General features: G+C 43.0%; 1 protein-coding gene across 1 annotated transcript in view; it reads right to left on the bottom strand.

Moving 5' to 3' along the window:
• KCNJ3 (potassium inwardly rectifying channel subfamily J member 3) overlaps positions 1-23,585 on the bottom strand; it is a 205,218-nt gene extending 181,633 nt beyond the window's left edge. The window contains exon 1 of the mRNA XM_060257226.1: positions 22,838-23,585. Coding sequence (XP_060113209.1) covers positions 22,838-23,524 — 687 coding nt within the window. The 5' untranslated portion in view covers positions 23,525-23,585. The remainder of the gene's footprint in view (positions 1-22,837) is intronic.
• Between the last annotated feature and the right edge of the window lie 1,445 nt (positions 23,586-25,030).

Raw genomic sequence — 25,030 nt, 5'->3', positions numbered from 1 at the left:
GAAAGCCAACAGATAGGAATGCTTTTTTACAGTATTCATCATTCCATCCACCTGCTTTGAAAAAGAATATACCATATGGCCAGTTTGTAAGGCTGAGAAGAAATAGTACCCTAATGTCTGATTATCTTGAGGATAGTGATGTTGGCATCTCATTTTGTTAGTAGAGGCTATCCAGAAAAAGATGTTAGGATAGCTAGAAAAAGGGCTGCCAATCTAGATCGAACACAGTTACTAAAACAGAATCCCAGGATGAGAAATACTAGATTACAATGGAGACTAGAATTTAGAAGACTGTTTAGCAGAATTTGTAATGTGGTAAGGAAGCATTGGCACATTGTAAGTGATACTGGAGGTTGTAAAATGCTGCCACAAATAGAATTCCATTAGGGATAAATTGGTAAGATCTAGAGAATACCAATCGGTCAAGCATACTCTTAAAGGGTACTTTGCTTGTAAAAGGTGTGCACTTTGTCATTTATCTATGAATGTCAAAGAGTATTATTTTGCTGAAAAGACTAGACCATTTGTTCTAAATCATTACTCTACATATGCTACCCGCTGTGTTGTGTATTTGATCATCTGTGGGTGTGGCCTAAGGTATGTTGGCAGCACTATTTGAGCCCTTAAGAGTACGTATCCTGGAACACAGAAGCAGACTTAGGAACCATGTGATTGAAGCTCCTATGGTCAGCCATTTTATGCAAAAGAATCATGACTGTGAAGATTTTTGTTTTTTCACCTTATACAAATATGAACAAACAGAGAGAAATGAAGACATGTACAAGATCCTGCTGCAAAAAGAGGCATACTGGATACACCAGTTGAATTGCATTTCTCCATATGGACTGAATATGACCAATGATTTGACATGTTTTTTATGAATGGTCTTCTTTATAATATTATGAGTGCTGTGCACAATTTGGCTGTGTGATAACACATTTTTGTATAAATTATGTGATTTGACATTCTTTGTATGGAATATTTTGTATGTTGTATCTGCTGTGGATATAGTTTGTGGTGTTTGTGTCTTTTAGCATGTTGCATTAGAAATATGTTACTTTACCTTTAAGAGGTTTGTGTAATGGCAGTTGTAAATGAGATGTTTGCCTTTTTAAACAGGTTAGTTGCACCATTAGGGTGCGCAAGAAGCCTCATACTGAGCTGTAGCCGATGTGAAATTGCTGTTGGAGACGCTCTGCATCCCCTTTTTAAAAAATTATGTAAAGAATCTATAATATTGAATCAATATGTAAGTATGATATTTTTTCACAGGAAGAGGGTTGGTGGTGTCTGAATGTCCTTCTGATATTTTTGTATAATATTTTCTTTTGTTAGTGGTCCCAGGTCTGATAAAGACTGGAAAGAAACAAGTACTTAATTGATTGGCTTGTCACCACACTACTTTGGGACTTGAATGTACATGCTTGGACATTTGGACTGGTTTCTATATATTTCTTAGTAAATTGGTCACTAGCTTGCATTTTTTGTTGTGTTATCGATTATAGTGACCTCTCACGGATTGTATTCTAGTTGAAATAAACTGGCAAAATGGAAGACTAGCCCGAATATTTGCATTAGACTTCCCAAATCTGTATTTCTATAGATCAGGACTATGACAAATAAATGGAACAAATTAATAGAAAGTAGTTGGTAATTTCAAAATTAATTCCTAGCACAGAGGTAGTCAAACTTGCTTAACATAAGAGCCGCACAGAATAAACGTCAGATGTTTGAGGGAAGGAGAGAGGGAGGAATTGGGGAGGGGATGTGGAAAGACTTTAACTTTAAATGCATTCTCCAGGTTGCTGGCTGGCTTGGCTTGGAGAAGTGATTTAAACAGACAGATGCCTTCTCCAAGCCTGCTGACAGGGTGGTGGGTGCTTCAAGAGCCACACAACATGGGAGAAAGAGCCACATGTGGCTCCTGAGTCGTAAGTTGGCCACCCCTGTCCTAGCAGAAGATCATGAATATGACCAGTTCAGCTTTCTTAACGTTCATAGTTGTACAGACTAAACAAGCCAAGCCACCTTTTGGGTGGCCTTTAGTTCCCTTTATAGGATAATGAGATCCAGGGGATATAACCTGGATATAGCATAATGAGATCCAGGGGATATAACCAGAGATATAACACAAAGTATCCAGGGAGAGAAATACCTGCCAAAGCCCATCTTTCTTAAACTAAAATTATGTCAAAGAGATAGGGTTGCCAAGTCCAATTCAAGAAATATCTGGGGACTTTGGGGGTGGAGCCAGGAGACTTTGGGGGTGGAGCCAGGAGACATTAGGGGTGGAGCCAAGATCAAGGCTGTGACAAAGATAATTGAACTCCAAAGGGAGTTCTGGCCATCACATTTAAAGGGACAGCACACCTTTTCAATTCCTTCCTTCCATAGGAAATAATGAAGGATAGGGGCACCTTCTTTTGGGGCTCATAGAATTGGACCCCCTGGTCCAATCTTTTTGAAACTTGGGGGGTATTTTGGGGATAGGCACTAGATGCTATATTGAAAATTTGGTGACTCTACCCCAAAAACAGCCCCCCCCAGAGCCCCAGATATCTGCAGATCAATTCTCCATAATTTTCTGTGGGAATAAATCTCCATAGGAAATAACAGAGTTCCCAGCAGACATTTCCCTCCCCTCCGCTTTCTGACGACCCTGAAACGGGAGGAGGGCCTCCAAATCAGTGGATCCCCTGCCCCCACCTGGGGATTGGCAATCCTAGCACAGACACCAGCACAGCCCTACTGACCTGCCTCCTCTCGCCATGCATCTCTGACTGGTGCAAACAAACTGACCCAATTTTGAATTGCTTTGCCAGATCAGCCCTTCTCTTCTTCCTCCCAAAGGGAAGCGGCACTGAGAAGTGTGTCTGCAAGGCAGGGGGGAAGAGGGAGCATTTCCTTCCTTCCTTCTTAGGGAAAACCTCCACCCAACAGTTCTTTGGAAAGGGAAACGTGTGCTGGGACTGAATTCTAGGGAGACTGTTGAAATTCCTTTCCCAAAGCCTCGGACTGATGCAGCTCATGTGGGCAATTCCTTGAACGTTCTCCCCTCCTGTCTTTCATCTTTAGTTCACAAAATGTAGGGGGGGGGGAAGGGAGAGAAAACGGAGCTGACAGAAAGAGAGAGAAAGAGGGCAGGTGGAGAATCTCACCCAATGCGGTTTTGCAGAAAGGCCCGGGAATTATCTTGCGTGCATCCGCACTCGCACACACACAGACACCGGCTCCACCAAATGAAACCACTGACAGCCCTGAGCCCAGGTCCCTTTTGCCCTCAAATCTGCTGTTGCAAGACTGGGAGGGATTCATCTGCCGCTGCCCGCTCTTACTGCCGTGAGTCCTGGCCTGCCCTTCCCCCTCACCTTAGAGGACTGGAGGGAAGCAACAGGCCCCGCCGCCGCTGCCCGCTCTTACTGCCTGACTCCTGGCCTGCCCCCTCCCCTTCTCTGATTGACCTCAGAGGGGAGGGGACAGGGGAGGGGAGCGGAGCAGGCTGACGCCGCCGCTGTGCGCCGCTGCCGCCTCTTCTAGCCAGGCCTTCAACTTGCTGCTGCTCTCAAGACGGGCTCAGCAGCCTCTGACCGACCCGGACTCGCGGCCTTTGCGCCGTTCGCCCCCTTCCCTCCCCCGCTTTTGTTTTTTGGGACAGCGGGAGAAGGGGGTGCTAACCCGGCCCCCCCCCCGCCAGGGCGGGAGGGTTGGGACCCCTACAAAGAGACCCCAAAAAAGTTTGAGATTCTTTGCATCTTGATCTTACAGACCAACCTACCACATTCCAAGATACAGTTTTTAAATAGATAGTCCACTATAGACAGATTTTATTTTGGGGGAAGCAAAGAAGCTGATAAATTAGGAGAAAGAACTATCACTTTGGGATCTAAAGGTTCAGGAAGAATCACTGTGAAATCAGTAAAGGTAATCTTCCTTCTGTGGTTCCCAAGGTCATCTGAGAGCCTGATTAACCCAATGGCCATACTCCACAGGAATCAGATAATAAATTGCTCTTCTTTTCATTCTTATTTGCGATTAGGTTATCCTTAAATAGCTTTAACTGATCAATTATATTATCCTGATCATCCCCAGGCAATTTGCAGAAATATTTGAATTAATTCCTTATCTGATGTAGTTAATTTGTCGTCTTTTACATAAGGTATGTTTGCTGGAGCAGTCAATGATTCATGGGATATGTTCAAAGGCACAGTCAGCGTTCACAGTCAAGATTTAAATCTTTCTTGGGCCTTTGGGGGTTGGCCCTCTTTGAGTAACTGAGGTCTTGCATTTTTACTAGAAGGGGAAAATTCAAAGTTTATCATTGCCTTCTTGGGCAATTCCCATAGTCTTTTTTAGATAAGATGTATTTTCTAGAGGAGTATCTAAATAGGAAAATTGGTCTAGGAGATTCAGAAGTGAAGCAACATTTTGGGAGGATTTCATGAGAGATTAAGAGTCTCTGACATGTTCAAATCAACATGGAAACTCGTGATGAATAAAAACTTAAAATAATGCAGTTCTCTCTAAAACTCAGGAGCATTTAAAAGTAAGTCAAGAGCTTTGGGAAAGCATTCTATACAATAAATCAAATGTTCTTTAATATACCATCCATGGAAAAGAGAAATAGATTTTTTAAAATCTTTTTGGGGTCTAACAACAGTAAAGAATGAAAGCTAGCGGCTGAGACAGTACGCTTCACTCTGTTTTGGTGGAATCCGGGAAACCGATCATGATTAATATGGTCATTTGAAAGAATTGGAGATAATGAATTAACCTTATCCAAAATCACTTGGAGAGTCTCTGCTATCAGAAATGATTGTGAGGTCATCAGATTAGTTATATCAGTGCTTATATCACTATCAAGCAATAGAATATGGTCCTTTAAGGAAACAGAAGTAACCTCTGAAATGTCATTCACATTTCTTATTTTTACTATGATAAATTTATTTTGCTCTTGTGAAGCCTCTTTATAGCCAAACTCCTGGGTGGATTTTGGCTCTTCAATCACCCCAGTCTCTTCAGGCAAAGGTGAGAATCTGTTTTGAATTTACTCTGTTTATGAGTACATGTCTTAAGTGGCTTTTCATAGTAACACAAGAGAAGTGTGTAGATTGTAATTTCATAGGGGATCCCTTTCTCTATCCCTTTCTTTTTCTATTCTTTCTCTTCCCCTCTCCCTGAGATAAAACAAGCTCGAAGAGGTGGGAGTAGCTCAGATGGCTCAGAAGACATGTTGGGTGTTTTACTGGCAGAAAACCTGAAAATGTTAATTAAAGTGCGAAAGGCTATTTTTTTCAGCTAAATTTAAACTAGGATAAAAGCATTTTTTTCCAATTTAACAAGCTTTATTTTGGTTTAGGTTATCACAAAAACAGTTTCACAAAGTATCAATTCAGGAAGACAAGTATACATAAAAGAATAAGCAAAAAAAAACCCCATCAGTACATTTACTGTGGGTATTTTAAGGTTACAAATCTTAAAGTTACTATTTTCAATGCTTAAAATTAGAAGTATAACATCTTACTATATATCATTCTACTTGGAAGAATACCTAGATCAGACAGATAGCTTACTATAGGGTACCGAACAGCAATGAAAACATTCTCATCGTTTTCTGTTATAGCGGTTTGTGATTGTACAGAAATCTTTAACATAACAAAATATTCCCAAAGATGTTGCCGTTCCAGAATTGTTGGTAGGGATTTGTTTATCCAGTGTGCAGCTAATGTGGTATGTGCTGCTGAAATTAGAATATGTATTCTTTCAGTGTTAACTTTGTCTCTTGTAGGGTCTCTCCACTTTCCAACAAGGAAGACTTCAGGTTGTAAAGGTGTATTTGTAATGATAGCTATGTTATTAATTATTTGTTTCCAATAAGTTTGTACGTGTTTGTACAACCACCAAGAATGAAGATAGTCACCCTTTTCTCTGAATTGTTTTATACAGGTTGGACTTATCTCCCTGTTGATATGGTGAAGCACATTAGAGGGTAAGTACCATCTCATAATCAATTTATAAGACTGTAGTCTAACCGGAAGACATTTAGAAATGTATGATGGAGACCAGATATCTTTCCAGTCTCTGGCAGTAAAGTTTCTGTTGCAGTCCAATTGCCATTGAAGTTGATATTTCAATGGGGGTTTCTGCCCTGAGTTAGTTAAGACATTATATAGTCTAGATATAAGTTTGGAGTCTTTGGTAGGTAAATCATGCAGAATTTTTTCAAATTCTGTTAAAGGTCTGAGTAAGGCTTTCTGTATTTGGGTTGTTGAAAAAAAAAACTTCTTATTTGAAAGTAGTGGAGCTAAGACATTTTATAACTAATCTTTTGTTTCAGTTTGCCCTTCTCCAATAGTTTCCCTTTATGAAAGAAATCTACTATTCGGGTGAGCCCTGTATTGTAACTCAAAGTTAATATCTTTGCAGTATCTTTGGGGGACCAGTCTTGATTCATATATGAGGATAGGAGTGAAAGATTCGGGGCGAAGTTCTCCCTGTATTTATTCCAGATTTTAAGGGCCATATGCAAATAAATGCGTTTGGCTTTTTTTTTTTTTTTTTTGTATGACAGGCTTTCTTATTCCATAGAAAGTCAAATAAGTTTAAAGGTGCAGTAGCTTGTTGTTCCATCTGAACCCATGGTAGGTCTGGTAAAATTAGGGCTCTTAATAGAGAGGCTAAATTAGCTGCCTCATAGTAAAGAGGGAGATTAGGTACACCTAGGCCTCCATCGGATGTTGTTCTGATAAGAGTTCTATACTGCTAAATCTGTTTTATGCCAATAAAGGCTTGCTATTTGCTATTTGATAAGAGTTCTATGGTTGATGCGTGGTCTCTTTTTGGCCCATAACAATTGGGTAAGTTCTTTTTGTCATGCTTCTGTATATTTCCTAGGAATTTCAAATGGTCTGGTTCGAAATAGGTAGAGATATTTTGGGAGAATGAAATGTTTTATGAGCTCTAGCCTATCAGTCCATGTAAGTGCCATGGCATTCCAATTTTTATAGAGTTCCTGATTTCCTTTTGTAGGGTTAAAAAGTTTACTTTAAACAGCTGCGTGCAGTCTGCTGGGATAGTCACTCCTAGGTACTTCCATTTTTTTTAATATCCAATTGTATGGGGAAGATTGTTTGGTAGTGCACACATTTGATTTAGGCAAGTTAATCAAGTAGACATCTGATTTAGTTTGGCTAAAGGATAGTCCCGAGATCATGCCGAACTGTTGTAATACAGATTGTGTCTCAGTTAAGGAATCTCTTGGGTCGGTTAAGCAAATGACAATGTCATCGGCATATAACATAATTTTATGTGTAATTTGTTCTATAGTTATTCCATGAATCGATGGGTTTATACGAATAGCCTCAGCCAAAGGCTCAATGGCAAGAGCAAAGAGGAGTGGGGACAAAGGACAGCCCTGTCGCGTCCCTCTCTGTAGTGGTATTGATTCTGATGAATAGCCATTAATCAGTAGTTTGGCCGATGGGTTTTCTTATAAAGTGTAGATTGCATTTTTAAATTTAGTGCCAAACCCCATATTATTTATTACCATTTTCAAATATGGGACCTCTACACTATCAAATGCCTTGATGGCATCTAAATAAATAAGTAGGGCCTCCTGATGGTTAGTAATGCAATGGGCTATAATGTTTAAAAGCCGCCATGTATTGTCAGCAATATTTCTCTTATATATAAAGCCAGTTTGGTCTTATATAGTCCGGGAGAACGGTTTTTAGCCTGTTAGCCAATATCTTAGTGAAAATTTTGTTATCGACATTCAGCAATCATATCGGTCTATAGGAGGCGGGATCTTGGCGATCTTTATTTGGTTTTGGGATTGTTATAATGTTTGCTTCTGACCAGGTTTGAGGCATAGAACCAGATTCTAAAATGTGGTTACATAAGGTTGTCAAAGGGCCAACCAGTTCGGTTTTAAAAATTTTATAGTATTCAGGGGGAAGGCCATCTCGGCCAGGTGTAGTGTTAGGTTTTAGTTGTTGTATAGCTTCCTCTGAAGTTGTGATAGCCTTCTCCATCAGTTGTTTGTGAGAGTCAATCAGATGGGGCAACAGGTCTTTTTTTGGAAAAATTCCTGCATTTTAGACATGTCAGGCCCTGACTTTAACAATTTTTTGCGTTTCTACCTGTTTCGAACCATAAGTGCCATAAGTGAGTAGATATGAGATGCTTGCCTCTTTTGTTCGACCCTCCACGCCAAAAATTTTTATCGCTCTAGGCAATTTTTTCCAATATCTTTGTTTAACATACGTCAGTTGTTTTTGGATTGCTTCAGTTTCCTTATCCTGTAAAATTTAGTTCTGCTTCCAATTTCCTGTAAATGCGTGGGCTGCCAGTTACTTTACATAAGGATTCCAATTTTTTAATCTTCTCCTGTGTTATGATTATTAATTGTGGTCTTGTTTTTTTTAGGTGGATTGTGCAGGAAGAAACAATGCCTCTAATTACTGCCTTAGAGGCGTCCCAAATTGTATTTATTGGGACCTCCTGAGTATCGTTTTCTTTAAAGTAATTTTGTATGCCTAAGGCAATTTGGTCTTTTATAGCTTCATCCAATACATTTTTCCCCTCAAAATTCCATCCCCGTGTTGTGTTTGGTTTTGTGAATGGTTTCAGAGCGCATACAATTGGTGTATGGTCCGACCATACTTTTATACCAATTTGTACATCCAGTAAGTATTGCATTAAAGCTTGAGACAACAGATCATAATCAGTATGTGTGTAAACATCATGTCTTGCTGAATAAAATGTATAATCTCTTTCATTTGGGTGTGAGTGACGTACAGCCCAAAACTCTCTAATATGGAGGCTAGACCTGTGTTTGTATTATTTAATTTTCTATGGTATGGCTGCACATGGGTTCTGCCTAAGAACTTATCAGAAATAAAATTAAAGTCTCTGCCCAGGATTACATTCTCGGATTGCATAGATTGTAATTGTTGCAAAGACTGTTTTAAAAAGTCTAATTGATTCAAATTTGGAGCATAGAGTGTTGCCAATGTTAAAGGAAGCCCATCTAAGCTGCCTTTTACAAACAAAAAATATGCCTTGAGGATCGATTAAAGAGTCTTGGACTTCAAACCTGAGATGTTTGGCTATTAAGATGGTGACCCCTCTTGATTTTGAATTTCCAGGAGCTATAAGTTGCATTGGGAACCAGGAGGAGTTTAACACAGAGTGATCTTTGGATTTTAGATGAGTCTCCTGGAGAAACAAAATATCTGGTTTGTCCTTCATTATTTGCTTAATATGCGCTTTTGTTTGATTTTGTTGTTCAAACCGCGCACGTTGTATGTCATAATTTTAAGGGAGTTCATCATGTAAGCTAAGTGATTCAAGATCTCTGTAGGCTGATCACTTACTTCCAAAGCTAGTTGAATTCACTAAATAAAATACCCTACTTGTAGTTCTATATTAACTTTGTAAACTTCGACTTCCAAATATCTATCTATTTTCTGTTATTTATTCTAATATCCTAATATTCTATTTTACTCTGATCTACAAATATATCTATACCTAATCTAACAAGCGAAATTAAACATTGAAAAACACACAATTCCTAATACTATATTGGAGATCTGAAAAGGAGAACGTAACCTCCACCTCCCCCCCCGGACCCCTTATACTCATATAACATTTTCAGGAGATCCGCTTCAAGTGTTGGATCCAGCAATTTTCATATTCTTCTTTCAGAAGTCTGCTTCAGGTGAAAAGGATCAGAGTTTTAAGTCTTTGGGTCTTGTCCAGGACTGGAATCTTGCTCTGCTTCTCTAGAGTAAGAGTGAGTTTTCGTTTTGCAGTTTTCTTCATCATATCAGTAGGAACTTCAAGGTTCAAAGCTTTGAGTAAAGTCATTCCTGTGACTAAGTCAGAAGTCATGTATTGTTTGCCCATATGCTTTACTTGCAGTTTATACAACATTGTCCACCTATACTTGATATTGGCTTGTTGCAGTTTGATGGTCACCGGTTTAAGTGCCTTCCTTAATGTCAGCATATCTTGAGGGAGGTCAGGGAAGATGGACACTCTGCAGTCTTGATCCTGCAAATATCCCCTTTCTCTTGCAGTTTTTAACAGCAATGCTTTTATACAGGGGTCAGGCAATGTTATTAAGATATCCCTGGGAAGCTTTCTGTTGGGATTGTTGGGGTTTCCAATGCGGTAGGCTTTATGAATAACCAAGGGGAAATCATCTGATAAATTTAACACTTGAGCCAACCATGTCAATAGTAGATCAATTAAATCAGTCGAAGCTACCACCTCTTCTGCTATACCCCGAAGTTTGAGATTATTTTGCCTTACCCCGCCTTCCAGCTGCAGTATGCGATCGTCTTGTTGTTGATTTTCCTCTTGCAATGCCATGCCAAGATTCAGGGCTGTGTCTGCCGTCTGTTCCATGAGAGAGAGGGATTTTGTAAGATCTTGAAGTTGCACATTGATAGGTTGCAAGAGCAGAGCCATCTGGGTAGACAGTTTGTCAAGCATAGACTCTTCTATTGCCTGCAATGAGGTTTTAAGAGCAGCCTGGAAGAATTCCTTCATAGAGGCCTCAGAATAGGCGTCCTGCGCTTCCTCCTCACCTAGCACATCCACCATGTTTGTTGTTGCTGTTTTTCCCCCTGCTAACACTCCGCGCTCATTCTCTCCTGGGGAAACGCTCGTGCCAATCGCTCCGTTTTTTGGGGGGAAGCAGCTTCCCCCCCCCTCTGTTTTCTTCATTTTTCGCGGCAGTTTGAGACCATCGGAGGCTTAAGAGGGCAGGAAACAAAGCCACGAGGATCAGAGCTCTCCCTTCACGCGTCCGTCATTAACACTGTCGACACTCCGCCCCCAGTTAAAAGCAATATAGAAATGTAAATATGAAACATAAAACGTATATAAGATTGTGAAGTTAAAACTTAAACACAAAACTTAAGACTTACAAATAAAGGGAAGAGGGGATGTTAGGGGAAATTAACGGGAAGAAAGGAGGGGAAGAAAGGAAAGAGGCTTTCTGCCAAGCCACAGCTGATCTTTTAGATTAAAAGACTTTTGTTATTGCCATAATTCTGTTTCCCTAGCTCTTATTTCTGTAATAAATTTAAATTAAATTAACCCCCACTACTGAATATCCTAAAGTAGTTAAAAGAAAAGTAAAGAGACACAAAACTATTAGAAATAGTTAAGAATAGTTAAGAAAATAAAACTATTGGAAACAGTTAAAATAAACTTACAGAAAGATAAAATTAAATGAGTTAAAAGGAATTAAAATTGAAAGCGTTAAAAGTTAATGTGAAATGGATTACAGCACAATCTTAAAACAGGTTAATGCATTAATACTATCTAATCCTAACTAATTATATGTTAAAATAAAAATTAAATCACTAACAAAACAACTGCTCTTCTCAAGGTCAGCGTTACCAAAGCAGCAGCTGGGAAGGGGAAAAAATATGAAAGGAAGTCAGGGAGTTAAACTTCACCAATCATTAACTCCCACGAATAACTCCCTAAAACATAAGATAATTAAATAGCAGACAGCAACATACAAGTCCTATCTAATTAAAGTAATAGAGGAAAAAAGAGATGGGGTGATATGCATATAAATAAGAGAGAAAATATAAAATAAGCTCTTGCAAAATGCCACTGCAGTACTTCTTGCCCACTTTAAAGCATTAAACAAAATTGGGGGGGGGGGGTCCATTTTGGCAGTCTTCGGAAGCCTAACATTAAAACAGTGGCTGAGTCACATGGACCTATTGCAAACTGCTGAACTTATCACTTGAGATCAATTCATTTGGAGGATGTAGTGCAATTTGCACATGACAGGCTCTTAAAAACTGCCAAAATCACAACCAGTGTGCAGGATCAGATTTGTTGTTCAATCGCACAGTAGAGTCTGACTCTTTGCGGCCCCATGGACAAAGTCATGCCAGGCCCTCCTGTCTTCCAGCATCCTCAGAATCAGATTAGAGAATCACAAAGAGAAAACCATGCAAATTTACAAGGAAGGGCAGGAAATTAGTCTTACTATGCAGCTGCACTAGGGCACTGGCAAAAATACCCCCTCCGTTTTTTTTTTCAAGACTAAAAAAATTCCCCAGAGCTTCTGCCAGAGGTCCCATCCCCCATACAAACTGTAGCCCTGTGCAAAGCATTGTGGAGTTACAGCTGACTTTGCCCAGGCTTGCACATACACACACACACAATCATAGCTTAATGTTGCCAACAATCATAGCTTGCAATTCCAGTGTCAGTGGGTTCTACCATACATTCTCTACACTCAACATGTCCCCCCATATTATTAGACGTTGTGACTCCCATTTTTTACGGTGGTCAATAACACAGCATAAAATAGGGTTGCCAGGTCTTACCTGGTGGGAGATCTTCTTTGTGTGTGTGGTAAGAAGAAGAAGAAAAAGATATTGGATTTATATCCCGCCCTCCACTCCAAAGAGTCTCAGAGCGGCTCACGATCTACTTTCCCTTCCTCGCCCACAACAGACACCCTGTGAGGTAGATGGAAGATATTGGATTTATATCCCGCCCTCCACTCTGAAGAGTCTCAGAGTGGCTCACAATCTCCTTTCTCTTCCTCCCCCACAACAGACATCCTGTGAGGTAGATGAAGATATTGGATTTATATCCCGCCCTCCACTCCGAAGAGTCTCAGAGCGGCTCACAATCTCCTTTCCCTTCCTCCCCCACAACAGACACCCTGTGAGGTAGATGAAGATATTGCATTTATATCCCGCCCTCCACTCCGAAGAGTCTCAGAGCGGCTCACAATCTCCTTTTCCTTCCTCCCCCACAACAGACACCCTGTGAGGTGGTGGGGCTGGAGAGGGCTCTCCCAGCAGCTGCCCTTTCAAGGACAACCTCTGCCAGAGCTATGGCTGACCCAAGGCCATGCTAGCAGGTGCAAGTGGAGGTGTGGGGAATCAAACCCGGTACTCCCAGATAAGAGCCCGCACACTTAACCACTACACCAAACTGGCTCTCCATTCCTGGTACAATGACGTCACCAGGAACTGACATTATTGCACCAGGCATGCCACAGGGGAATGCTCTAACACTTTGGAAAAATCTAATATTATCATAGAGGGTTTTTTCCCAAATGCTAGAGCATCCCCTTACAACGTGCCCAATGCAATAACATCACTTCCGAGTGACATCATTGCACCAGACATGTCACAGTGTGCCAGTGCTCTTCAGGGTTCCCCCCCCCACACACACACACACACTGACCAATTCCACAGCAAAGTCCCAAAATCAAGGGAAAACCTACCCCTGGTGGGAGACTGGGAACCCTAACAGAAAACCCCCTAATGCTCAGCCATCTGGGAAATGGGGCTTCACAGCTGCTAGTCAATTTTTTAGCATCTGGTTTTACCCCTCTGCCTGCGTTCCTTTCTGTTCCCTTTCATTCAATGCATTAAAGCTAACATGCATGTGCAAAACCTGAACCATGAGGATTTATTTATTTATAGCCTGCCCTTTCCCGTAATGGGCTCAGGGCAGGTTCCAACACAATAAAACAATCAAACCAACAGTAAAACAGTCAGCAATACATAATAGAGTAATCGAACAACTAAAACAGATTAAAATTTAAACTAGTTAAGCCATTAGCTCAGGGTAGATTTAGACTTTGAGCGGTGTGGACACATCATTTAAGTACAGTTTTAGGTGTCTAAAGATGTCAACTGTTTTTAAATGGAAAGCGCTTGCTGGACACTACTGCACAGCTGCGATAACTGCATATTTTTTAAAACAAAAATAACTTTGGACATCACACCCCCCCACAACCCACATACACACACACACATCACAAGTGACATTCCACCCTGATTTAGAAAAGTGCGGGTGGTTCTAATTGTTGCTGCAGAATAAATATACTGGAGGAAAAAGAATGGTGCGTGAGGTGAGCACAGAATCAGAAGTCAAGATTAAAGGCTTACTATTCGGAAAATTTGCAGTCAGCTACATAATGGGCCATAGGTAGTTTTCAAACTCCAGCAAACCATGTTGTGCAAATGCAGCCATGCAAATTAACCAAGACTAGTCTTCCTCCCACTAATTGCGTTTCTAAATCAGAGTTGAATCCAAGTTTAGAATCTGGCCGGTGAAAAGAAAATTAACTCCAGTTAACCAACACCCTGCCTTCATAAGTCATGAATAGTCAGAGTTAGGTTTTAATTGAAATGTCCTTCATCGTGCTCTGCACAAGAAAGGAGAGGTTGATGGCAGAATGAGATCATGTGCAAGCTTGGCACCCAGCTCTGTCCATGCACATCAATATATCTAATTCTCAACTTGTCCCATATGAGCACAATTAAATCCAGAGACTGTAGCCATGAACAGAGAAGACAGATCTTTCTACAAATCTGGAAAAAAAAATCCAGCTTTACCCCTAACATCTGGCATCTAAACAAATAAACCAACAAACTTCGGGGGGTTAAAACAACCCAAAATAAAAGAAGTAACAACTGTAGGAATGAATGTACTCTCAGTGGCTGTTGTGGTGTGGATGTTAGGCAACCACAACAGTACAGACAACCTTCAAGCCTTGAGTTCTGTCAGTAAAAGGGAGGTAGAGGGGACAGGGCCCTTGCTAGGGGTGTTTTGGCCTTTGAGGTTGGACTCGTCGCATAAGGCCCAAGACTAGCAGCAACTACTGTGCAACTTGTTACCATGCAACTTTGATTCACCCAGGACTGGTTGGTTTCTACTGTTCAAGCAGCCATGCCATAAAAGCCAGTGTGGTATAGTGGTTAGAATTTCAAACGAGGAACTCAGAGACCCAGGTTTGAATCTTCACCCTGCTGTGGAAGCTCATTGAGTGATCTTGGGATTGTCACACACTCTCCGGCTAACCTATCTCTGTAGTCTAGAGTTGCCAGTCCCCAGGTCCAAGCAGGGTATCCCCCAGTTTTGGGGGCTTCTCCCTGCCATGGATCAGCTGGTCACCCCACCCCTAAACAGGGACATATCCATGCAACATCTCTGATGTGATGACATCACCAGGAAATTGCATCATCATGTCATGTTGTGTGGGATCGCTCTAGTTTTTGGGCAACCCTCTATGATTTGGGGGCAAATTTACCATAGAGTTTGACCCAAAAACCAGAGCATCACCCCCAGAGTGATGACATCACTTCTGGGTGATGTCAGCACATCAAATGTCCCTGCCTACCCCCAGAACACTCCCCAAATCTCCCCGCTGGAATGACAAGGAGCACTGGCAACCCTACCTATCTCACAGGGTTGTTGGGAGGATAAAATGGAGCAGAGGAAAATGTTATAAGATGATTTGAGTCCCCCTTGTGGATAGAAGGGGTTCTAAATGTAATAAATAAATAATACAGTTGAAGATGTTTTGTGGCAGTTTAAAAGGTTGGTGGGTGGGTGGTTGGGTGAGAAGGAAGCAGGGAAAGGTGAGGATATGGAGACTGCCAAGAGAAGGGAAAAAGAAAATACTGTATTGAGGGATATATAGAGAAAAGTGGGATGCCCCCAACAAGTCCTCGTGGGTTCCCAGCTTTAGTTTAATCAACGTTATGTTTATCATATGAATGCATCATTAGAAGCAAATAAGTTTTCTTAGGACAGAACCAGGTCACAACCTGAACCTATTCTATACATTCTGAACACAGAGAGTTTCTTGCATAGCAAATTATATTGCAAAGGAGTTGGTAATAGATATTGAAAGAATTCTGTTGCTAATATCTAAGCATGTCATATATCAGGCCCTATAATGTGGCTTTAGGTCTCTCTTTATATACAGGGCCAGTTCCTGACACCAGGCAAACTAGACGGTTGTCTAGGGGGCCAGCCTTCTGGGGGGCCCTGAACTGGACACCCCCCATGTGACTTGGTGATGTTATCCGTGGGGAGGCACCAGAAGTTAGCCTCGTCTCGGGTGCAAGACAGTCTAGGGCCAGCCTATATTAAAAACTTAACTTTTAGGTTTGAAACGTATATGCCATCAGTATGAAAGAAAATCTCGGATGACATTTATCAGTTTTTATTTGACACAGTTCCAGTAAGATAAGGAATTAAATTTCACTAGGTTGTGTCAGTGGCTGTGTTTTCACAGCGACGTCATTCTATCACATGACCATGAGCTTTTACATAAATATTTTAAACATAATGCGTTCCTTAAAAATACATCTGCGTGTACCATGCAGCTCCAGACAACTGCAGCATTTTGTTTTTGAAAGTTTTAAATGATACTGATTATCTACAAGGAAATTGTATATAATCAGAAAACAAACGGCCTGAATGCTGACGGATAACTAGATCTGAAAGCTAAGCAAAACTTGGGGGGGGGGGGGCGGAATAGATCCAGCAACCTGTCAGAGGAAGATCCTGGGCGAAGAGCATTTTTGTTGCTTTCTCCTTCCCCCACAGTTCCTTCTGCTGAACTAGATGGACCCATGGTCTCACCCAGCAGGGCACGTCCTGTGTTCGTATAAGCGTGTACTTGTTCTTGTCCTAAATTGTTCAAAGTGCTTTTAACATTATATATTTTTTTTAATTCTGGGTCATGGTTTGTACTCTTGATATTTCTCTTGTATTGCCTTTTGGAGGGATGTGTTTTTTTTTGTTCTTTTTTCTATTAAGTTTTGGAAATTATCTCATGGGGAATGCTAAGAGTATAAGGGGTGTTAACTCCGTTGGCACAAAGTAATCTCTTGTCCTCCCTTTCCTCTGTTGTCCTCCTCAGTGTCAAAATGTGAATGGTAAGTTCCACTTGGAGTGTTCATTGTTGTTTACTCTATAAAAACAAGGTTCGAGCATTAAGTAAGGATATTAAGATAAATGTAAAATGAATCAATCTTTATTCCACAGACACCTATATGATAAAAGTGGAATCAGCAACAAAACTTCACTCTCTAACATATTTGGGTACAATATGTTAGAAATCAGATTTCACCTTGATTCTTGAGGCCAGCTTAGAAGCATGGCACAGGTAATCTGGGATAGGAGATACAGCTTTAAAATAAAAGAGCTGGTTGAAGATGAATGTTAAGTCTCAGTTCTAAATTTCTAATGTTTCTGTCAAGGATGTAAGAGGGCCCTCCTGACTGTGAGAGGGCCCTCCTGACTGTCTCATCGATCAAAGAAGTCCATTTGGTGCTTACATGAGAGAGGGCCTTTTCAGTGACAGCCCCACAATTATGGAACAACCTCCACAGGGAAGTGTGTCTGGCTCCCTCAACTTCAGTCTTTAAAAAGTTGAAGATGGCTTTATTTAGGACTGCATTTGGTTATGTTTACTAGGAGTCCTGAGTTGTGATTTTTAATTTTGGTTTTAATATTTTATGTTGTAATGTAAACAGTCTTGAACTCTGCAAGGAACAAAAGACAGCTAATGTTTTAAATAAATAAATTATTCCCGGTGTCACGGAATTTGCACAAACTAAAAGCCATATAGGTTACTACGGGGAGGAAAGAGGGTAAAACGGTCCGTCTTCCATCAGGAGCTTGGAGCTGATGACAGAGAGAAGAGGAGCAGTTTTGCTCCCCCCCCCCACCGTCACTGTCGTTTCCCTCATCTGCACAGTCAATGTGACTCCTGCAATGCTGATATTTGTGTTCTACCAATACCTGAAATTATTCACACTGGTTTTTAAATGCAGGACACTGTATCAGGGGTTTCAAACTCATTTTTTTATGAGGGCCGAATCTAACATAAATGAGACCTTGTTGGGCTGGGCCATGTTGGGCCGGGCCTTGTGTGTACCTATTTAAGATTAAATAGCAGAGATATAAACTTTATAAAGGACCCAGACAAACACAATTAATGATTAAAAAAAAACCCCTTAAAACACGCTTAAAGTTTAGCACTTGTTGGTCTTAAAGGTGCTCGCTTTGTATTTCTCCCATGGGATCCAGGGAATTGGGCAAAAGAAACTCTGACTCTTTCCTTCCTTCTCCAGGGGACCAGGAGGGGGAGGAGCCTCAGCCAGTAGAAAGAATAGAGGCTTGGCTCAGAAGCTCTGTGATTGAGAGAGCTTGGCAAAGCAAGCTCTGCCTCCCCCCTTCCTCCCCAAGGGAGGAGCCTCAGCCAATGGAAAAACAGGCTTTGCTCTGTAGCTCCTGTGCAATTGAGCAAGCATAGCAAAGCAAGCTGTGAAGCAGAAGCAAGTGAGGGGGAGAAGGAAGCAGATGACAGCCAGTCACTCGGGGGCCTGATAGGAGCCCTCTGAGGGCCTGATTCAGCCCCCAGGCCACGTTTGACACCCCTGCTATACATGGTTGCCCCATTTTATTCTTGTTTACCCAGATTAGGTTAAGAGAATGATTTACATAAAGACACCCACTGAACATCTTTACTAAGTGGGTAGCAGAACCCAGATTTCTTTGTTCACCAGCCTATTATATCACACTTACCATCTTGATGCATCTTGACCTTAATTAGTGACTAGTAGTAATAGTAAGAGTCCTGTGGTGCAGAATGGTAAGCTGCAGGACTCCAGTCCAAACTCTGCTCATGACCTGAGTTCGATCCCGCTGGAAGCTGGGTTCAGGTAGCTGGCTCGAGGTTGACTCAGCCTTCCATCGTTCTGAGGTCGGTAAAAGGAGTACCCAGCTTGTTTGGAAGGGGGGAAGTGTAGATGACTAGGGAAGGCAATGGCAAACCACCTCGTAAAAAGTCTGCCATGAAAACATGAAAGCAACGTCACTCCAGAGTCATAAACGACTAAGGCTTGCACAGGGGAGAACCTTTACCTTTTTAGTAATAGTCAAAGTAATCCCAGTAGCCAGAAACAGTTGTAAACCTTCCATGCAACTTGGCTGGACATATAACGTCACTATATCTTAACAAGCTGCAGTGTACACAGACATTTGTTAATTAGGCAGATGGATTTGTCCAAACATACTGCCAAGCATGAAATCTGGAAGTGGCCGTTCTAAATAATTTTCATCAGTTAATCAAACACATGAATTTCAGCTCCTATAATTTTTGGGACAATTTGTTCCACTCATTTGTTAATATACATTTTCTACATCTGCTCCTTCACCTTCTGGTCTAGACCATTCAATCACCTCTCATGCCACCAAAATGAGAGCGACCTACCAAGACATTCTCCAAGTTCCATAGAGATCAACAAGAACTGAGTATGAGCAATACCATGCTACTAGGAAAGGAAAGGTCCCCTGTGCAAGCACCAGTCGTTTCCGACTCTGGGGTGACGTTGCTTTCACAACGTTTGACTTTTTACGGGGTGGTTTGCCATTGCCTTGCCCAGTATTTTACACTCCCCCCCCCCCAGCAAGCTGGGTACTCATTTTAGCGACCTCGGAAGTTTGGAAGGCTGAGTCAACCTTGGGCTGGCTACCTGAAATCCAGCTTCTGCCAGAATCAAACTCAGGTCGTGAGCAGAGAGTTCAGACCACAGTACTGCAGTACTGCCGCTTTACCACTCTGCGCCACATGGCTCCTGTTTAATTTCAGGCCTTGTGTAAGAGAACTCTCCTGTTACACCCAAGCTACGAAAGGATTTTACACATTTCTGGCTGGTGGGCAAGATAAAAATATTATAATAAACAATATTTTTATTGTTTTAAAAAAAACGTTGTTGGTCTTTAAGGTGCTACTTGACTCTGCCTTGTAAAACTGCCACAATTCTTCCTGTCTTTCATTTACTCTCTCTTCTACCAGCTCCCAGTGTGAGACTGACTTCTCCCTCCCAGTCCATTCACTGCAGCACCTAACTTCACAAACTATATCAGTGGCATTCACTGTTAAGGATTTCTGAACCTTACTTTAAGTTATACGACAGTGCTGTTCATAGGTTAAAGGCATGAATTCCCCTTATATCTTTTCAATCCAAAGTTCTTCAATGGAAATTTGTTTTCAATAGACACATCCCTTTGTATTTCTTTAGGAGGAATAAATCTGGGTAGGGGTACAGATTGTGATCAGTTTTTCATTGGGTCTAGACTGTTCTGCAGTGAGAGAGGTTAGGAAACATCCCACATTTTAGTGAATTTTCTTGTAGTGCTTTTAAAGAAAATCCTTTCCATTCCCCACATCCCCTTACCTCCTCTCCCCGACGGGAATCCAAATGGTATAGACTTTTTTCTCAGTACCCTGCTATACCTTGTAATTCAGCTTTCCTATATATTAAACGTCTGCGCATATTTTGTTCTAAATTAAGAGACACAATACGCACTCCTACAGCCATATTATATAACAAGTTGGGAGTATTTTTAAAAGGTGTGCAGTAATGCATTCATGGAAAAATGCATGATGTTTTTGATTTAAAATCCTTTTTATGTTAGCATAAAAACAAAAAAGTTAAAGATTTAAAATAAGATATCCATTGGACACTGAATGCTATAGAAACTGTGCAACTGAGTGGGAAAGGGGAGCAAAGTCCTGTTGTAAAGTTGAGCATGCAACTGCCACTGTTTCTGAAAGCAGTTTCAGCTGTCTCAAATCATATGCAAAGACATCTCAATGTTACAGAATGGGGCAACTTTTTAATCAACCAGCGCAGTAACCATCACACAATGCAAATCTGTTCTCAGAATAACAACTTAAATTGAAGGCTGGGCAAAGTTTTGCGGTCCTTCTCCGTAATTGATTATTACAGCCTAATAACAAAAGTCTGCTATACGGTAGGTGAGATGCCCTCTAAAGACTAGACAAACATTAACCAGAAACCCTAACATGTAATTTATTTTACCACTTTAAATTACCGATAAAAAAACCCTATTTACATAGAACACCCCCCCCCGCCCCAAAAGCAGAACTAACATGCATATTATTGGGACTTTACTGTGATAGACAACAGAAGTTGAAAGCTGACATTTCTTTCTCCCACATTTTGAAATGTGTATGTCCTCTGGGAGAAAGAAAGAAATGCCAGGTCTCAACATGTATTGTCTATCACAGTTATGTCTACCATCCTGGGCAGAGCAGCTGTAGTTACATATTCCCTTTCTTAACAATTTACTTTTCACTTTTTCATCCTGTAATCTGCTGGGAACTGGAAGACTCTCTTGAGCTCTATCTGCAGTTACCTTGGCTGAACCAACATTGATAGGCTATCTCTGTTACTTATTGCTACATTTGGGTCTTAATGTTATATATGTCTTTGCCCTATGAAGCTCGATCGCGCTTTGGGGTCACAGCAACCAACTAAAATGTAGTAACTAGTAATAACTAGTGAGAAATGCCGAAAGCAGTGGGTGAGCCCACTTGAACCCATTTGGAACGATACATATATAGCAGGCATATATGTGAGACAGAAGCTATTCAGCTCCACCAACCTCAAAAATCAAGGGTGAAAGGCTTGCCAGCTCCGAGCATAGTACTCAGGATTTCCAATAATAATGCAAATTCTATTTTGTCATTTGACTTCCTTAACATGTTTTGCCCCTACAGTTAACATTACACCTGCATCGACGTAACCGTCATCATAGTTTTGAAACCATGGTTTTCAAACCATGACAGCAAGTTAATGCTTTGACACTGGTTATGGTGAGCAGAAAGTGCCAAAGCAGATGCAACGTTAACCAGTTAGATGTAAAACTCTAAGGAAAGTGAGAATGCCTGTGTAAAAGGGGGAGAGAGGGAGGAGCATGTAAGTCCTCAGGGTGGCCTTGGTGGTTAGGGGCACATGCAGACGCACCTGCATTAACCCAAGGGGGGCACAAACAATCTGTAGTCACCATTATGTAACAACGTACAGTGCTGATGGTATTTTAACTAGGTATTTAATTTTTTTTAAGGTTACAGCTGTAATCATACAGTTGTGCCCTCAAGATTAGTAATGTGAATTTATACTGCACTTTTAGTATACCGGCATATTACAAATATTTTGTAGGCTCTGGACCACATTTAAATTTCAGAGTAAATATACTTGAGTAATCTTTAAAGGGTGGTAAGCTGATATTTAGAAAGGGTTTTTTTAAAAAAAAACAACAAATCATTTTCCTTAGATGGTATAAAGCTATTTATTTATTAAAAATGCTTGCATACACACCTTTCTCCCAGGCATTTCAGGATCCAAGATTGGTAACAATATTGTAAAAAACAATATAAAAGAATTTAATAAAACAAACTTTAAAGCAACATGGTACTCATTGCACATAACACGGTAATGATACCACCTCTGCACACAATCCACACTCCTATGGTTAGACCTCCAACGAACTCAAAGAAACACCTTTATGGTATGGGGGAAGGGGTTATGACTTCTTCAAAGGACTGGTCTGGAAAAGTATTTTGTTCTTTTGGCAGCACCAGCGATAACAACTTTGTTTTTTATTACAAATACATAAACATATATGGTTTTCGGTAGGAATGGAGAACAAAAAAATAGGAACAGATGGTTTGGTGGGTTTAAGGATTTAAAAAAGAGGCGACGTGTGCTAGTGAAATATTTTAGACGCACCAAAAGAACAGAGAGGGGGGAAGAAACCCTAAATGTGAAGGCTGGAAGAGAGCTTAATGCAAATTCTAGCTTGAGAATCTACTTACATGGGGGGGAAGAAAGAGAAGCAAAAGAAGTTGGGACTGTTATTTTAAAAAGCAGAGGATCCATACTTAGACTTACTGCTGTATCAAGGAACACAATAGCAATTATGCACCCTGGAGACAACAGGAGTAGATATATACAGATAAGAACTCATGGGACATTCCCAAGCAAATGCACTGGAAGTGGGAAAAGTCCAAGAAGGAAGGTACCGGGCAGATCATGAGTTGAAAGAGATGTGAGGGATAGACTGGGGAGAGAGGAGAGAGAGTTAGGAAAGGATTCGAGGGAAAGATGCAACCTCGAGGAACGCGCAGGTGCAAAGCCACGCAGAGGGCTAGAAACTTTCCACTTACTTTGAGGAGTTTGCAGCGGATCTGCGCAGAGACCATGTGGCTGTTGCGGAGGTTGCCCACCCGGAACATGAGCGTGAGTTTGCCGTCCCTCATGGAGATGACCGCATGTTCACTGAACATCAGCGTCTCCGCCCGTTTCTTCGGTTGCGACATCTTGATGAACATACAGCCAATGAGGAAAGCATCCACGATGGAACCCAGGATGGACTGGAACAAGAAAAGGATGATGCCCTCCGGGCACTTGTCCGTAATGTATCGGTAGCCGTAACCAATGGTGGCCTCTGTCTCTATGAAGAACAGGAAGGCCGAGGGGAAGTTGTAGACATTGGCCACGCAGGGCGTGTACTCGTCGTCGTGGGATCTGTTCAGGTCACCCCGCATGTAGGCAATGACCCACCACATGGAGGCCATGAAGAGCCACGCCACCGTGTAGGTGAGGATGAAGATGAAGAGGTTCCAGCGCCACTTGAGATCCACCAAGGTGGTGAACAGGTCCGACAGGTAGCGGCTGGTCTCGCTGCCCAGGTTGCCGTGCTGCACGTTGCACCTGCCATTCTTGTCCACGAACCGCTGGCGCTTTTTCTTGTGGCTGGACGCCTGCTGCTGCTGCTGGTGGAAGCCCGAGCCGCTGGACGAGGTGGTCACTACCTGGTAATCGTCCCCAAATTTCCTTCGGAGTGCAGACATAATCCGGCGGGGCTAGCCAGAGTCGCCGAGCTGCCGGGTAAAAAGGGGGAGGAGGGGGGGCTCGAACACCCTCCCTCTCTTCTGCCCCCTCGCTCTCCAACTCCGTCGTCTCCCTGCGCCTTCTCCGCGTCCTTCTCTCCCCACCCCACCCCCACTTCTCCGGCTTGCTTCGAATTCCCCCCCCCTTTCCCCCCCCCTTCCCTCGCGCCTTTGCTCTGTCAGGACTCTCCCCCTCCCCGCTCACACTCCAGCGCCCCTCCGCACAAGTCCCATTCTAGCTTCCCCTCGCCGCCGCTTGCTGCAGCTCGCCTCTAATTGGCGTCTTCAAGCCGCTCGGGGAAGTTCCGTTCCGGCAGAGGCGAAGGGAGCCCGGGGTGGGGGGAGAGAAAAAGGGCTGGATCCGCGCGAAGCAGCCGCAGTCAGTCAGACGGGCCGTCGCTTTGGGGCGCCGTTTGCCCGCCTCGCCTCGGCGACCCCGCGAGGAGCGGCCGCAAAGGCATCGCTGGGCAAGCCTCCTTCCCCCCTCCCGGGGAGCCACCGCGTCCCTTCCCCGCGGCGCCCTCAGTCGGCACCGCCTCGGCTCCCCGGGAAACGCCTGGGCGGAATGCAGAGCGGGGAGGCGAGCGGAGCGCCCCCTTGGCAGCTCCCACGGGGCGGCAGCTGCCTGCCTGCCGCGGTGCCGCGGAGAGTTGCTGCTCGTGCTGCCCCCTGGAGCCCGGGGAAAGAGAGCGCGCGCGCTGCTTCAGCCCCTGGTGGTCCCCTTCCCAAGCCCGGGGGCGCAGCAGTCTCTTGGCGTCTTTGGCTGCCCCAGCGGCACTGACCGCCTGGTCGGGCGCTGTGTCCGGGGTGGCCTTTGCCTCCCCCTGCCGAGCTCCTGGGTCGAGCCTGCACGCCGCTCGGCGCCGACAGCGAAGCTCCCGAGGCGAATAAAATAACACGACAAATCCTCTCCGTGCTAGCGGGAGGCGTGAAGGAGCACGCTTGACTTAGGAGGCGGCGGCAGGAGAGAGAGAGGAGGGGTGCGCGCGCGCGCGTGTGTGCGTGCGTGTGTGTGTGTGTGTGTGTGAGAGAGAGAGAGAGAGAGAGAGAGGAGGGGGGGATTAATGTGTGCGGTGATCTGCAGCCCTTGGCCCCGCCTCCCTTTCCTCTCCTCCACGCGCACCCCCCCTTCCCTCCCCCCCCAGCCCGACTGTTGCACTTGGGCGGCTGCAGCGCTCGTCGAGCTGCAGTGCCAAAGGCGCCGGCGGCCCCTGTGAGCAACGAGCCCTTCAGCTGTTCGCACGCCCACTTTCCCTCGCTTCCCACCCTCGTTCCGAAATAGAGCAACAACTGCTGTCGCCGAGGAGCCGAGTGGGGAGCCAGCTCCGGAGAGCCTCGTGGGGAGCTGAAGCGTCGAATGGGTGCCCAGACGGGGGCATAAAGGAAAAGAAGCCATCTGAGGCAGGCAAAGCTGCCCAAGGGAGTCATTTGTGCAGGGGGGGGGAGAGGATGTCAACCCCCCGGGAG

Source organism: Heteronotia binoei, chromosome 16, assembly GCF_032191835.1.
Source record: "Heteronotia binoei isolate CCM8104 ecotype False Entrance Well chromosome 16, APGP_CSIRO_Hbin_v1, whole genome shotgun sequence".
Classification (NCBI taxonomy): Eukaryota; Metazoa; Chordata; class Lepidosauria; order Squamata; family Gekkonidae; genus Heteronotia; species Heteronotia binoei.
This window is presented reverse-complemented; position numbering and strand designations above follow the sequence as displayed.